Raw genomic sequence first — 16,663 nt, 5'->3', positions numbered from 1 at the left:
ATGGCCAAATTCTCCACTGCGGTATGTGGGTTTTTTACTTTGCTCGTTGTCTTCGGTGCAGCCATTCTCAGCAGAGACATTTTGCACTGGATAATCCTTTGTTGGGGAGGGTGGGAAGTCAATAGCAGGACCCGGGCCTCTACCCACTAGATGTCAGCAGCAGCCCCCATTCCAGTGGTGACAACCAACCATGTCTCCAAACGTTGTCCGGTGGCCCCTGGAGGAAAACGGGTGTGAATCCCACTAGCAGGCTAGTACCCTTGCTCCTTTCCACCATCTAATCTTTCACCCCCAGTGAGTACATTAATTTGTATGTCTTTCCAAACCAAATGTTGTCTGGACAGTTAAGTTTAGTTTCCTTGCAAAGTTAAAAATCATATAATACTTGATGAACTTAAATGACATGGTTTTTGATATATTCATATCTCCATTTCACTTTGTTCATGCAAGGAAATTTCAAATTGTTCTTGAGTCTATAAAAGTGCAGTAAGTTGTACCAGGTCATAAATATATGAATACAGAGTAGAATTGCCATCCGTTTGTTGGTTTCAACTTCTTTCTGAACACACGGGAATTTGGTCTGCACGTGGGGAGTTGTTTATAGTTGCCCCTGCCGCGTGTGGTGTTCGGTTGCCCCACATTGCAGACTGTGCAAACTGGGTAGGGAGAGAGAAGCAGGTAAGAGGGACTCTGAGACCCTTGGCTTCTAGGAAGTAGGTCAGCTTGAGGATGACATCAACCCCAGAAGCCATGTGGCCCACTGTTAGCAGCCCATTCACTTACACACTGGTCTAAATTCTGGTGATTCTACCTTTTGCTTCACTTCTGCCTTATATTATATTTGGCTTTTTTTTTTTTTTTCATGCACCTCAGCCTTCACAAGACTGTGAGCCTTGTGAGAGTGGGGATCTTGTCCCTTTGGTTCACACTGTTTCCCCAGCTCCTGGAACAGTGCCTGGTAAAGAAGAAAGGATAGGGAGGCAAAAGAAGGAAGGGAGGGAGGGAGGGAGGGAGGGAGGGAGGGAGGGAGGGAGGGAGGGAATTGCTTTTTTATCAATAGTTCTAAATACAAGTTGAATGCATTAATTAATAAATTTTTTATTTGGTTCTCACTTCATACATGAGGATTATAACATTTTAACTAGTCCCCTTGAATTAAATCTCTTTCCTTACCTCAGTCTAATGCACACACAGTTATCAAGACAGTCTTCATTGCTACCTTGGAGCCCCTAGCACAGGGCCGGGTGTGCCAGGTAACAGTGACTCAGTGGACAAAACTCCCCTGGCCCAGGACCCAAGTCTGGTGGCCTCTTCTGTACTCAGCCATCCCCATCTCTTCTAACCTCATCTTTCTTTGAGCTTCTCCACAGGCCCCGCCCTGGCTCTTCTCCACCATTTACCTGTCTTTTCCTTTTAGTCTATCATCACTTACTTACCTTGTCTTCAGAACTCATCTCCTGGTTAACTCCATTATGTTTTGATCACTCATTCGCATACTGTCATATTGTTCTTGTTGATAATGTGCCTTTGTAACTGATCTCAATTAGTGTTTCGTTTAGGGTGTTTGGCATTTATCTTCCAGCTAGACTCTACCTCATTTTATTTCTTATAAACCCTCCCGCCTACTCCTCCCACTGAATAGGACCATTTTCTGCACCCAATTAAGCTTTCTGTAAATGCTATATAATGAAGGTGGAGGTGGTGCCAGGCGCAGTCGCCACCACTGGATTTCCAGACATTCAGAAAATTCTTGTAAACACCAGGGACAGCCCTCTGATTCCAGAATATTTACTTGGAAGCTGTTACTTTCAGGAGTCTAGTTGCAGACATGGCCAGTGGTTTTTGACTGTGTATGGGCAGGCATAGCTCTGTTAGTCCAAAATAAGGCTTTTTCATCAGTTAAGAGTCTCCTTATAACCTACTTAGAGATTTTTTAAACTGCTGCGTTTTACATTTCTGTAATTCTTAAATTAATCAAAATGTTTGTCATAAAAAAGTTTTACTGTAGCATCTCCCCAGTATATTATTTAGCATTTTTCTTCTTTTCAAGATCTGTCTTAAATTTTTTTGTGGGGGAGTAGACACATGGAATTCAGTTTAGCTATAAGTAACAGAGACCCAAAACATACAGTGACTAAACAGAAAAGAAGTTTCTCTCTTTCACATAAAAGTATGGAGGTATACGCTTTCTAGAAGTAGCAGGGCAGCTTTGCTCCACAAAGCTTTTAGAGACCTAGGCTCCATCTGGCACATTGTTCCTGGTTCCCTGTGTGTGAACTCATGGTCCAAGATAGCAGCTAGAGTTCCAGTCATCACAGCTGCATCCCTGGCAGCAGGATGGAAGAAGGGCCAAAGAAAGGAGGTCATAGGCCTACTCCTGTGTCTTCTAAGGACGGTGCTACGTGACATTTCTGCTATGGCCATACTAACAGTAAAGGGGCTACAGAAATAGTCTTTATATTTGCCCAGGTAAACATAATTCTGTTAGTGTAGAAAAATGGGACAAGACATACTGAGGAACATCTAACTGTCTTTGCCATGGCTGCCTCCTTCATCCACCTCCCAAATGAACTTTCTTGTTTCTTTCGGTTCATTTCTCTTGCTTTGCAAATAGTGACTTCTTGGGATCATATTTTTAAAAGACGAACACCTATGTGTTATAAAAATTTATAAAACATAAATAACATTAAAACCACCTATGATTCCACAATCTAAAGGTAACTATTGAAACAGTGTTTTGAACAGTGTTGTGCAAGAAATGTCCTTAACACTAATACAGAGCAAGCAAGTCTCTTGACAGCAGTAAGAGCATTTAAAGCTCATTATGTTATACTGTATATTCAGTTAATTCCTTCAGTAAACATTTTTAAAACATCTTTGTTCCCAGTATCTTGTTAATTGATGTGTGTGGTTGGGGGAACAAATTTTATTTTTTAAAATATATTTTTATGTATTTCAGAGAGGAAGAGAGAGATAGAAACATCAATGATGAGAGAGATTGATTGATTGGCTGCATCCTGCACACCCCCTACTGGGGATCAAGCCCGCAACCAAGGCATGTGCCCTTGACCAGAAATGAACCCAGGACCCTTCAGTCCACAGGCCGTCGCTCTATCCACGCATGTCAAACTCGCAGCTGGTGGGCTGCATGCAGGCCGCAAGTTCATGCTTGCTCCATCCACTGAGCCAAACCAGCTAGGGCGGGGGAATATATTTTAAATATTATATTGTTGCTCTGAAGATAATTACAGTCTAGTATAGGGAGATAAGACTACCTACATGAAAAGTTGGGAAATCAGTCAGGGCCCTAGGAGTGCCATATTTGTGTTAATGTTTGTAAAGGTACACTAGAAAGCAAGAGATAAAAAAAAAAAAAGAGTAATGACACTGGATATCTCTAATTGTAGAACAATTCATCCTGTGGACATCGTTTGTAAAAATGACATATTGAGAACACAACTTGTAGTTTTTAGTTGCCTGAGCATGAAATTTGAAATTACAAAGCTGTAGGATAGTCTGATTCAAGCAGTATTCACACATCATCAATCCTAACCTGGTAAAATTCTAACCTCTACTGATTCCCAGATTTAGGAGTCTTGAGTCCATTTGAGGGTCATTCATTGTGACCATGCCTTTTGTAAACTTCAGGTACACTGTGTGACAGTTAAAGTTCACTGAAAACATGTGATGTAGTTTGTTGTGTTTTAAATCCTGATGTTAAATCAGTGCATTAAATGTTTTTTGGAGGAAAACAAAAATAAAGTTAACCTTTCCTATTGAAAATGCTCAAGTGGGAAAAGTATGTTAAGAAGTAGAAAAATCTGGGAGTAAAAACGAAATATTAACAGTTGCCGCTAGATGGCCAGATGAGTGACTTTCTTTCTTAAGTAGTTTCTACCTGACTTTTTTCTTTTTTATACAAACTTGTACTACTTTTGTAAATGGAAAAGGGTGTTTACATTTTTTTAAAAGAAACGTTCAACCGTGGCACAAGCTGAGTGGAGATTCCCGTTAAAGGATAACTTCTTGTCACTGGTTGAACGCCAAGTGCTGGTGCCAGTTCCGCTGGGCTCTGCACCCACCCACCGGGCACTGCACTGCCGGGGCTCGGAGCCTGCAGGGAACAGTGGGGCCGATTGTGCCTCACTTTCGCAGGTGACCGAGCGCCGAGGCCGCCGAGCTTCCACACAAGAACACACACTCTTTCACGGGGAAGGGGCTGGCCCCGCAGACAGAGCCTCTCTGTGGCCGTGGTGAAACTGCTGGCTTTAAGTTTTACTTCTGGCAGCCCTGGGAAGAAGCACACACGTTTTCAAAAGCTCCCGGTTTCCTGTTTCCATTAAGAAAGCAGGGAATGCCGAACCCCTGAGGGTGCTGGGGGTGGCGCCACCGAGGCGGAGGGAGCCTTCATTGGTGAACGCTCGGCCTATGGTATCTGCGCGTGGCCCGGCTAAGTTTACGCGAATGTGGGAGCTCCTTTCCTTATGGGGTGAAGACCCGTGGCCTCGGAGCGACAGAGCCGGGTGTGCAGTGCAGCGGGGCGGGCCTGCGGGGAGCGCAGCGGGCGCCGGGTAGGTGCGCGGAGAGCGGGCTAGCCCGCGGGGCGGGCGGGCGGGCCAGCAAATCCGGCCGCCTGGGGGCCTCATCCCCGGGGGAACGGGGCTGAATTCCCTGGATTCCCCCGAGCCAGGACCCTGCGGGAGGCGGGGAGAGAAGGGGAGGGTTGAGAGCCACCGGGCTGGTGGTGTCTGAGCTCTGTCTGCCTCTGCCTGACACCGGAGCCTGCAGTTTCTCTTCGCTTGTGGAATTTCAGACAGCGCTAGAAACAGGTCCGGCTGCATATTTGGAATGACGTGTTGTCCATGTGGAGTGAAAAGGGAAGGAGCGAGCGATGGAAAGACGCGGTCTTGCTAGCATGAGCACAGATTTCCAGGCGCGGGCGCCCTGCATCAACTCACCCTTCTTTGGTTAGAAAATGCTGGGCGCTGCGCACCCCTTAAAGTGCTTTCCCTGCGTGGTTTAGAGTTGAAAGGTAGGGCCTGAGTTCCAGCAGCTGGGACAGTCGAATGAATATTGTTTTAAATCGGGGCACAAAGGACACACAACGTTGTACTCCTCTGCTTGGCGGCCTTCGTGGTGTGCTTTCCTTTCCAGCATTTCAGAGGAAAGAGGGCGAGCAGGGGCAGGAGGTTTGCTCAGAGCATTCCCATATCGGGTAGAAATGTTCGGCAGCGGTGGGGTGGGGAAGGGCAGGCTGGCAGCCCAAACTGCTGGGAGTACTGGGCCCTCCACAGGCCTCCGGCGGGGTTTGTATTCCCATGGCTTGCGTTTTCACTCACTGCGTTTGGGTCCTTCCCATAGCTCCGAAAATGCAGCGCTTCTCATTCCGACTCTAGGAAGATCCAACGATTTAAACAAACAAAAATGGCCTTGCCTTTCAGCTTGAAATGCATAGCTCAGGCCAGCAGCAAGCTCTGTGCCTTGAAAAGCTCTTGTGTTTCCTTTGCTAAATGTCTGGTTTAGGCAGAAGTAGCATTTACCAGATGCCACATGATCCAGGGTTTGGACGGAGGCTTGCCCGTATTTCCATCCTCCTTTGCATCTGTCTGCATACACCACAGCCACAAAACCGGGTGTTCTTGGGACAGTGGGTGTTTTGTCCAAAAGAAGTCCAAGTTGGAGAAACTGTTTCCTCTGGCTGGCACGGGTTTGCTTTTGTGTTTAAACGTGAACGCACCAGGTAGAGGTAAAGTCTGTGCTCTGCGTCCTTGCACCCCTGCTGCTGGAGTTCGTCACTCAGCTCTCTCAGGGAGGAAGGCGGCAAGGCCAGTTGAGATCTTGTGCAGGTGATGAGGCACTGGGACCCGGGGCCACCGTTCAGTAAGGCGGCATGATCTGCACGGGGAGGTCAGTTATGCTAAGCGTGTGTGTTTTTGCCTTTTGTGCCTCAGTGTACTTTATGAACTGGGAGTGTTAGTGACTGCTGTCCTACTTCAAGGGACTGTATACAACAAAACAACTTATCTACTTGAAAATGCTTTTAAGTCTTTTAATGATTCTTTTAAAAAATAACAATATTTAGTAATGACTTGCTGTGTTCTTGGCTCTTTAAAATCATTATCTCATTACATTCTTTTTAACAGCTTTATGAGTTAAATGCTGGTATTTTCATTTTTTTGCTGGGGGAAGGGGAGCGGGGGAGGGGAAACTGAAGTTCCCAACAGTTTATTAGCTCACCCAGCTGTAAAGTTATAGATCCAGGATTCGAACATAGGTCTGTCAACTCTTAACCATGTGCATGCCATAAGCGTCTATAGATGCAAGCGGCAGACCTTTTTTACTTAAATTCAAAATACCGTGGCAGTTAACTGGTTAAATAATACCAGCTTGCCACACTGCAACACCCACACACGTTAGCTTTTGCCATTATGTGTATCCCATAGCATTAAAAGATTGTCTTTTCTTTCTCCCACAGGAAAAGCAGATGATGTTCTAAATGGGGACCATGACAAGGAACAGAGAGATCCTTATTTTGTGGAGACTCCCTATGGTTATCAACTAGATTTAGATTTCCTCAAGTACGTGGATGACATACAGAAAGGAAACACCATCAAGAAATTGAACATCCAGAAGAGGCGGAAGCCATCTGTGCCATGTCCAGAAAGCAGGCCCCCGCCTGGCCAGCAGGGTGTGTGGACTTCCACCGAATCTCTGTCATCTTCCAATAGCGATGACAACAGGCAGTGCCCCAGCTTCCTCCTAGCCAGAAGCCAAGTTACATCGACTCCCGTCGCAAGGCTACCCACCCCTCTGGACATCTCACCCACTTTCCTTACCATCCCAGAAAGTCGACAGCTGCCACCACCCTCACCACAACTTCCGAAGCACAACCTTCATGTCACCAAGACACTGATGGAGACCCGGAGAAGGCTGGAGCAGGAGAGGGTCACCATGCAGGCGATGCCGGGTGACTTCCGAAGGCCCAGGCTGGCCAGTTTTGGAGGCATGGGCTCCACAGGCTCGCTCTCCTCCTTCATGGGTTCTGGAAACCACAATCCTGTCATGCACCAGTTTCAGAATGGTTACCAAGGCAACGGGGATTATACTGGCTATGCCCCAGCTGCAGCCACCACCTCTTCCATGGGGAGCTCTATCCGCCACAGCCCCCTGAGCTCAGGGATCTCCACTCCTGTGACCAACGTGAGCCCCGTGCACCTGCAGCACATCCGGGAGCAGATGGCCATTGCCCTGAAGCGCCTGAAGGAGCTTGAGGAACAGGTACGAACAATCCCTGTGCTCCAGGTAAAGATCTCTGTGTTGCAAGAGGAGAAAAGGCAGTTGGCCTCAAAGCTGAAAAACCAAAGAGCTGCATCCCAGAACGACATCAGTGGTGTGAGGAAGCGATCCTATAGTGCTGGGAATGCGTCGCAGCTGGAACGGCTCTCCAAGGGCCCGAGAAGTGGCGGGGAACTATACATTGACTATGAAGAGGAAGAGATAGAGAGCGTAGAGCAGAGCACACAGAGGGTAAGAGAGTTCCGGCAGCTCACAGCAGACATGCAGGCCCTGGAGCAGAAGATCCAGAGCAGCAGCTATGAGGCCCCCTCGGAGCTCAGGGAGAACGGGGAGTGTCGGCCTCGAGAGCATCGGTCCGTGGCTGCCGGTGCCGACGAGAACATGCATGACATTGTTGTGTACCACAGAGGCTCCAGGTCCTGGAAGGATGCTGCTGTGGGGACAGTCACGGAGACGAGGGATTCTGGGGTCAGTGTGACAGAGGCCATGCTTGGGGTGACTACCGAAGCTGACAAAGAAATTGAGCTGCAACAGCAGACCATAGAAGCCTTAAAGGAAAAGATCTACCGCCTGGAAGTCCAGCTCAAAGAAACCACCCATGACCGAGAGATGACTAAGCTCAAGCAAGAGCTGCAGGCTGCTGGATCGAGGAAGAAAATCGATAAAGCCGTGATGGCCCAGCCGCTTGTCTTCAGCAAGATGGTGGAGGCCATCGTGCCGACGAGAGACCAGATGGTTGGCCGTCACGTGGACGTCGTTGACTCGTGTGTTGGGACCTCTGTGCAAACAAGTAGCGTAGGCATCTCCTGCCGGCCCCACTGTGAGAATAAAGTCACGGGGCCGGAGCTGCCCATGAATTGGTGGATTGTTAAAGAAAGGGTGGAAATGCGTGACCAGTGCACTGGAAGGGCCGTGGAGACGTGCGATAAGAGCGTGGGTGTGGAAACCAGTGTCTGTGAAACAGGCAGCAACACGGAAGAATCTGTAAACGACTTGACGCTGCTCAAGACCAACCTGAATCTCAAAGAAGTGCGATCGATCGGCTGTGGGGACTGTTCCATCGATGTGATTGTCTGCCCGCCGAAGGAGTGCACCTCCCGGAGCGTGAGCACGGAGCCCGCGGGCCAGGCGGAGGCTGCTGTCATGGCGGTGCCTCACACCACCAGCCAGCACACCAGCACGGCTTTGGAGCAGCTGAACCAGTCCACCAACACCGAGACGGCCACCCTCGTCGAGTCCTGCACCAACACTTCCCTCAGCACTTTGGACAAGCAGACCAGCACCGGGACTGTGGAAACGCGGACCGTGGCCGTAGGAGAAGGCCGTGTCAGGGACATTAACCCCTCCACCAAGACTCGGTCCATCGGAGTTGGCACGGTGCTCTCTGGCAGTTCCGGGCTTGACCGGCCATCAGCTGTGAAGACCAAAGAGTCCGGCGTGGGCCAGATAAATATTAATGACAACTACCTGGTTGGTCTCAAAATGAGGACCATCGCATGTGGGCCTCCCCAGTTGACTGTGGGGCTGATGGCCAGCAGGAGGAGCGTAGGTGTCGGGGATGAGCCTGTAGGAGAGTTCTTGGAGGGCTCGCAGCCCCAGGCTCCTTCCGGAATGATGACCGGCTTGGATCACTACATTGAGCGCGTCCAGAAGCTGCTGACGGAACAGCAGACGCTGCTGGCTGAGAACTATAGTGAACTGGCGGAAGCTTTTGGGGAACCTCACTCGCAGATTGGCTCTCTCAACTCGCAGCTCATCAGCACCCTGTCATCCATCAATTCTGTCATGAAGTCTGCAAGCACCGAAGAGCTGAGGAACCCCGACTTCCCCAAAATGAGTCTGGGTAAAGTCGCAGGTAGGTAGCGCTCTGCGGGACCCGGGGATGAGGAAGGGTGGGGACTATACTTCTAGAGCCGTTCTAAAATGCTAGAACCCTGGAGAAAGCTTTAGAGTGGTAATTTGATAGAATGATGGAAAACCGTGGCTAAATCTGCTGTTTCTCATTGGTAGCGTCTTTGGCCTCTGCCTGAGGACTCAGGCTAGAAGAAGAAAAGTAAACTAATGCTGGCTGGCCTAGGGGCTGTCTCCTGGGACTGCTGGGTTGATATGATGTCTTCCAGTTATTCATTTACTTGTTCATTTAATTTAGGCAGGCTTAAAAAAGGTCCTTTCATGTTTGTAACCCCAACTACCAGTATATTATTATTACTATTTTTACCAGTATATTGTTGATTAAAAAAAATACTGGTAGAAAATATTGAAACTTTTTATGAGGGGAGGGAGACTCCATTAATTCATATTACTCCAGCAAATAATGATTGAGTTCCTGCTCTGTTTCAAGCACAGGTGTCAGCTCCTGTCCTAACATTCCAGTTTGGGGGCACAGACACTAAACAATAGACCTAACCCATGTCAGGTGGTGGTATGTGCTATGAAGAAAAGAACTCCAGTTACAGGAATAGTGAGTGGTGGTGGTCTGAGTGGGGGCTGTTTGAGGTGGGGTGGCCCAGGAAGGCCTCTCTGATAAGCCAGAACTCTGAGAGAAGGGAGCCCTAGCCCACTGTTTGTTTTGATAGGTGCTTACATTTTTGTCTTCCTCATCCTTACCCTTATTCATTGGGATTCCTACTCACCTCCTGATTTTTTTTTTAATTGACATTAATAATTGAGAAATTACCCTGGAAGATTCGGTGGCATAATACTTCCCTGGACGCCTCAGTAAAAGGACTTCCCTTGTTATCAGTGTTGTGTGTCTCTAAGAATGCATACTATCCGCCCCGGACGGGGCTTCGTTCCTGGCTGTCCTGGCCTCACGAACCAGCCTGACCTGGGGAAGCAAAGTCAGCCTTCCTCACAGGGCCTTGTAAAGTGGGGACTGGAAGGGCTCCCATCCTAGAAGGTTGTCACTGTGTTGGTCCCTGGCATGTGGTGAGCACAGGGTCACTGTTGTTGTCATTGGTGGTTGTGCTAGTAGCATGTTGAATGTGGTTTCCTTTGTTGATGTGCTAAACCGTAGTGTGAGGTTTGGGAGGCCACTGCAAACATATTCTCAACTCTGACGAAAGGCTACATGCAAAACGAGTGTAAATGCTTCGTGTGATTTGTGTGATGTAGATTACATTTAAATTTATTTTGATTGATTGATTTTAGAGAGAGAGGAAAGGGGAGAAAGAGAAACATTGATTTGTTGTTCCACTTATTTATTCATTCATTGATTGATTCTTGTATGTGCCCTGACCGGGGATCGAACCTGCAACCTTGGCATATAGGGATGACACTTTAACCAACTGAGTTACCCGGTCAGGGCCCTAATATGCATTAAATTTAATTGTAATGTGAAAATGTCCAATGTTTTAGACTTAACTGTAAGTAAGCCATTAACAAGAATTTCAGAGTCTTTCTGTTTCTCTTTATATGCAGTGCTTCTCAAGCTTCTGGCCTTTTAAATACAGTTCCTCATGTTGTGACCCAACCATAAAATTATTTTCGTTGCTACTTCCTAACTGTAATGTTGCTACTGTTATGAATCGTAATGTAAATACCTGATATGCAGGATGGTCTTAGGCGACCCGTGTGAAAGGGTCGCTCGACCGCTAAAGGGGTCGCGACCCACAGGTTGAGAATCGCTGCTTCATAGCCTAAAAGTAGTAGTGGCTGAAATGGACTGAAATATCTTTTATATCTCCCTAGGTTTCCACTTTCAATACTGAATTAATATTAGCTTTTAGTAACCATGCTGTGGAACAGACAGCTTATTGTAGGAGAAAAAATGGACATGACCATGACAGCTGATGTGTGTGTTTTTGCCTTTTAGAATCAAGGGAGTCAAATAAGTGTCCAGGGGAGTCATTGTAGAGTAAGCAGGATTAACATGATATGTGGACTGAAGCAAGAGTCTTAAGTAACTAATAATATGTCTGTTTCCACGTCTTTTTTAAAAATCATGATGTCAGATGTTGAAGTCAAAATAAAACCCTTAAATACCTCCAGACACAGATGGTACAGTAGATCATCCATTATAAAGGCGTTTTCCTGCCAGCCTTCCTCCCCCTTCCCCAAACTGGGGCTTCTATTTCACATTCTTGCCAAAAATATTCGGCTGAACCATTAGAGTAATCTGCCTGACACCCCGAACAGCAAGAGCGGGGATAAAGTTGTGTCTGGCTGTGTGACAGTGTGTTTGGGTCTATTTCCAGTCACACCGATGCTCCACACGTCTCTGCTTAGATCTGACCCTGCACAGGAACGCCTAATTAATCAGCTAAAATGCACAAGCGCCACAGCATTGGTGAACAAACAGTATAAATATATTTAATAGTACTTACTGGGTCATAGTGGCAGCTCCCTCGCAGAACGCACAAGAACAGCTTCAAAGTATTTCTGTAATCCACATCATGTTTGAATTTTAGACGTTTTGCTTTTAAACTTCCAATGAAGAAGGAACTCGGTTAGGAGCTCAACCCAGGGTGTTAAATTTTTGTTATATGGTGTTTGTTATATGAACTGAAAATGAAAGCAGCTTGATCTATGGTCTAGAGAGAGTGTCAGTACCTGCAAGCTGTGAAGATTAAGGGTGTGTCAAAATGCAGTGCGGCTGACTGTGCACACCGTATAATAGAGAGTGTTGCTCACACACAACATTTCATGCCTTTCTCTACCAAAAGGCATAGTGGAGTATAGGAAGGTATTCATTTCAGACTTTGTCTTCCAAATGAAATGATAGGGTATTTGGGTTTGACATCTACCAAAAAGATCATATAAATGATTATGTATGTTATGTCAACCTAATACTTGAGTGCGAAGGAGCTGTTGAGTTTGGGCTCCAAAGCCAGACATTCTGGGATCAAATTCTTTCTCTGCCACTAGGAAAACTTGTCTTCATTCCATCAGAGGGTTGAGATGAAGATTTAATGAGTTAAATGAAGATTTAAAGAGTAAAGCATTTGGAACAGCCTGCAGCACAGAGTATATAAATGCTCAATAAATGCTGGCTGTCGTTGCTGTTACTATTTTTAGTACTTCCAGAAATGGAAATGTGGACATAGAACAAATTGCCAAACAGAAATTGTGCAAATGATCTTTTGTTTTTAATCCAAATTTTCATCTTCATAATTCTGGCTGGCCATTGCCTTCATCCCCCAATTATATTATGCCTCCCCAACTAACAGTTTTATCAAAATAAAATATATAGAGAGAGATAAAAATGGGAAAATACAAAGTAGGAAGAATAAATTTTCAGTTCAGCCTCATTCAGAATCTGTGTGAAAGCCCAAAACGAAGCCAAAATTAAATTAAGTATATTAGTGTCCAGTCTAGGAAATTCTCTTAAACTTGCCTAAGGTTGAAGATTTGAGGGTATAACTTGTTGGTATGCACAAGAGCATTATTTTTAGCAGCATTATTATGCCTAAACTATCATTTTCTTAAAATTATGACAAGTATGTGCTCATAACAAATAGCGGTTCAGAAGGACAGCCTCTCCCTCACGCCCCCAGGGGGTAACCTCGTGTGTGCTTGGTGTACACAAGTGTGTATGTGAATGGGGCTTATTTTAGATACATACTTTTTTAAACAAAAGTTGAATCATACATATTCTATGCATTTGTCCCGTAAAAGATCACAAACATTTTTCCTGAATTTGGTGCTGACCAAAGATGTTCTATAAAACATCTTTTTATAGACATGTTTTATAAAACATGTTTTTTATTCCTAGCAATTGAACTTCCATGTATTATTTCTATAGGTAGATAAGTAGGTTGTAATTAAGAATTTAAGAAGAAATAAGTTTCTGTTATCAAAGAAACCTTAGGAAAAGAATGTTTATGCTTCCTGTAAATCAATTGGATTGTTTTGGTTTGAGGAGTGGGTTAATATTTCTTTTCATTTTTTTTCTTTCTCTCTGGAAGAGGAAACAGGAGAGAAAATTCTAGACAAATGACGTGCAGTTACAAATACTCTAAATATATTATAGCTGTCTCTGAGGAAACACAAACAAAACTATCTATAATGGTTGAACTGAACTGCCTGCCACATGAGTTATAGAAAATTCACCTCTCATTCTCAAACAAAAGAACTGCGTTTTAAATCAGCTTCCACATTTGCCCTGTTCGTTATCTCAAGTTTGTTAAAAAGTTTATGAACTTGAAGTCATTCCCATAATTGTGAAAGCAGTTTTGTAGACAGAGAGATGTGAGCCAAAGCAAAAGCAGGGAAATAAATTGTTACAAAATACCATTTTTAGTTAGTTTTCTCCTAGTTCAAATAATTACCAGTTACTTGTCCTGGTACCTATTTTTTTAAAAAATAATAATTGTCTTTTAATTAGTGCTACAATAGCATCAGAATAAGCCAAACAAAATATTGTTGGCACTCTGTAGTATATGTATACTGGCATGAGGTAGTTAGCTGACTTCTGGTACCGGCTGTACAGGAACTTGGAGAATCACTCTAGAAAGAGAGAGACTGGGCTTCCATGTCCTTCTGTGTCATGAGAAGGATGCATTAGATTTTTCATGCAGGGGGCTCTTTCAGCAGAATTTTTTTTAAAATATATTTTTTATTAAGATATTACATATGTGTCCTTATCCCCACGTTACCCCCCTACCCCCCCCGCTCATGCCCTCACCCCCCCCCCCCCCGCTTATGCCCTCACCCCCCCCCCCCATTGTCCGTGTCCATTGGTTAGGCCTATATGCTTGCATATAAGTCCTTTGGTTGATCTCTTCCCCTTACCCCCACCCTCCCCTACCTTTCCTCCAAGGCCCGACAGTCCAAGCAATGCCTCTCCGTCTCTGGATCAGTCCTTGTTAATCAGTTTATGTTGTTCATTATATTCCACAAATGAGTGAGATCATGTGGTATTTATCCTTCTCTGACTGGTTTATATAGCTAAGATTTGGAAACAACCTAAGTGCCCATCAACAGATGAATGGATTAGAAAACTGTGATACATCTACACAATGGAATACTACGCTGCTGTAAAAAAGAAGGAACTCTTACCATTTGCCACAGCATGGATGGAACTGGAGAGCATTATGCTAAGTGAAATAAGACAATCAGCAGAATTTTTATGCGAAACTAGCTCTTCACCAGACTGCCCATCAGATTCAGCTGGGGAACTTTTCCAAAGTTCATGGGTTTCCTGCTGTCATCCACCACCACCATCACCAACCCTATAGGCACACCCCAGGCCCTATTTCAGGGAAATATTGTTGGAATAAACAGCCTCAGAGTGAGGCTTCTTAACCTGGGGTCCATAGCTTCGTGAACATTTTTGTGTTTGGAATTTTTATGAAGGAAGTGCATAATTTTCATCAGAGTCTCAAAGGGGATAGTGACCCTCAGAAGGATTGAAATTTTAGATCGGTTTCAGACCTTGGGGAAAAGTACTCCAGTCCTGAGAAAAATCTTTTATAGAGTTTAAAATCTGTTCACCCTGTTGATGAGCCCTTTAGTTGACACATTTAAAAATCTTCCTCTTTAAAAAAAAATTATAGATAGATAGATAAATAGATAAATAGATAGATAGATAGATAGATATAGATATAGATATAGATATAAATATAGATATAGATTTCAGAGAGGAAGGGAGAGAGGGGGAGATGGAAAGATGCGAGAGAATCGTTGATGAGCTGCCTCCTGCACGCCCCTTACTGAGGAGGGAGCCTGCAACCCCAGGCCTGAGTGGGAATCAAACTGTGACCTCCTGGTTTTTAAACTGATGCTTTATTGTGTTCAGTGGGTACTAGTGAAATGCACGTGCAGCCTGGGGAAAAGGTGCAGGTTTACTTTGACGCCTCTACTGTGAATGAATCCTACAATGTGCAGTTCATTTCTGGCCAAAGCACAGAGATTAGTGGTTTGTGAGAACAAAATGGCTTTGAATCCCTGACGTCCATTCATAAATGACAAAGGGGATTGTTGAGTGAGGATGATGGCTACTGCTGTTTATTCTTCTTCTAAACAGCAAGTCACTCATATCTCAATAAAGATGTCCCAAGTCTGCTCTGTACCCTTCTCCTTTGGGGTTAATTGATAATTATGCAGTCAGCATTGACTATATGCAAAGTATGGCACTGCAACAAAGAGAGCAAGTGGTCCCACACCTTGAAGGACTTGGGAAGCCAAGACATATAGCAGAAATATGAATGATTACCTCTGGTGGTATATGTTAGCCCCTAAACAGTGTGCACGTACACAGTGCTGGAATTGTTCAGCTGGCATCCAGCTCTCTGAGGCAAGGGAGGGGATGAGCTTAGAGAACAGAGGAGGACCTTAGCTGTATCTGAGGAACAGAGAGCACATCTGCTCAACCCAACTTCAGTTACTGCAGCTTGTCAGTGTGGGTTTTCTGGGTTGCCTTGGGATGGTGTGTAATTAGATGTGGGTGGGGTTGTGGTGAGGAAGAATCTGATTCTTAATCTACTCTAACGTTTTAATTTCTGAGTACCCACTTTTAGATACATTCATAACAGCTGTCTGGCATTTTCTCAAGAAAATATTAAAGTGGCCCTAGAAATTATTAAGCTGCAGCTCTGGCCACGTAAGTTTTTCATCTCCAGTTCAAGTTGACTATGTTGGTGACCACCTGTAGTGGCATTCAGGCGGTGCTTGAGAGGTGATCCTGGAAACAGAAAGGGATTGTCCCTTCTCCACCAAAGCTACATACTTCTCCCCGCCGCCCTCCCCCCCCCCCCAAAAAAAGCATAAAAGGTACCCGAAATAGGTGATCCTTCATAAATAATCTCAGTCTATTCCCCAAACCCACATGTGGGCTGACAAGGGTGAATTCATGTTCAAGCTCTTTTCTTCTTGGAAAAACTAGAAGTACTATTTCAAATTCCTTTGAATTCTTATACTTTGTGAAAATACCTAAATCATAGAGTGGCCTCTGTAATGATTCAGAAATTTCAATCCTACCTCTTCTTGACAAGTAAGCTAAATGTTCTTTAAAAATCATATCACAGTGTCTAGCTCAAAATTGGCACCGTAACATGGTTAATTTTCCTTAGCTGTGTTTTCAGAAAGGACTCGGCATTGTAAATAAAAATATGAATTAGCATGCCAGAGGAGCTGGAATGTGTGAACAGAGCAACTTTTAAAATCTATTTTAGTAAATTTTTAAAAATCAACAGATCTAGAAAAAAAACACTGCTCTTTACTTACATTAATACCCATTCTGGGTGAGTAAACATCTCAGAGGAAACTGGAGAAGGTGATCTCTTTAAAACTCCTCCAGTTCTATTTTTCATTGAATTATTTTTCTTCCAAATAAGTTTGCTTTTAACATTTCTAAAGAAAGTAAAAAAAAAAAAATGTTTTCAGGTTACTTATTTTTCATTATAGTTTGCCTGAGCTAGTATAACTA

The 16,663-nt window shown here is 44.7% G+C and overlaps 1 protein-coding gene across 5 annotated transcripts in view; it reads left to right on the top strand.

Moving 5' to 3' along the window:
* KANK1 (KN motif and ankyrin repeat domains 1) overlaps nt 1–16,663 on the top strand; it is a 192,992-nt gene that overhangs the window by 153,135 nt on the left and 23,194 nt on the right. For 4 of the 5 annotated variants that reach the window (XM_059656816.1, XM_059656817.1, XM_059656819.1 and 1 more), the window contains one exon: nt 6,476–9,151. In XM_059656816.1, the coding sequence (XP_059512799.1) occupies nt 6,476–9,151 (2,676 nt within the window). Of the gene's footprint in view, nt 1–4,425; nt 4,572–6,475; nt 9,152–16,663 lie in introns of those variants that run through there. The other variant, XM_059656820.1, reaches the window with a different exon arrangement.

This window comes from Myotis daubentonii, chromosome 11 (genome assembly GCF_963259705.1).
Source record: "Myotis daubentonii chromosome 11, mMyoDau2.1, whole genome shotgun sequence".
NCBI lineage: Eukaryota > Metazoa > Chordata > Mammalia > Chiroptera > Vespertilionidae > Myotis > Myotis daubentonii.
Note: the sequence above shows the minus strand (reverse complement) of the source record. Positions and strands in the feature narration are given on the sequence as shown.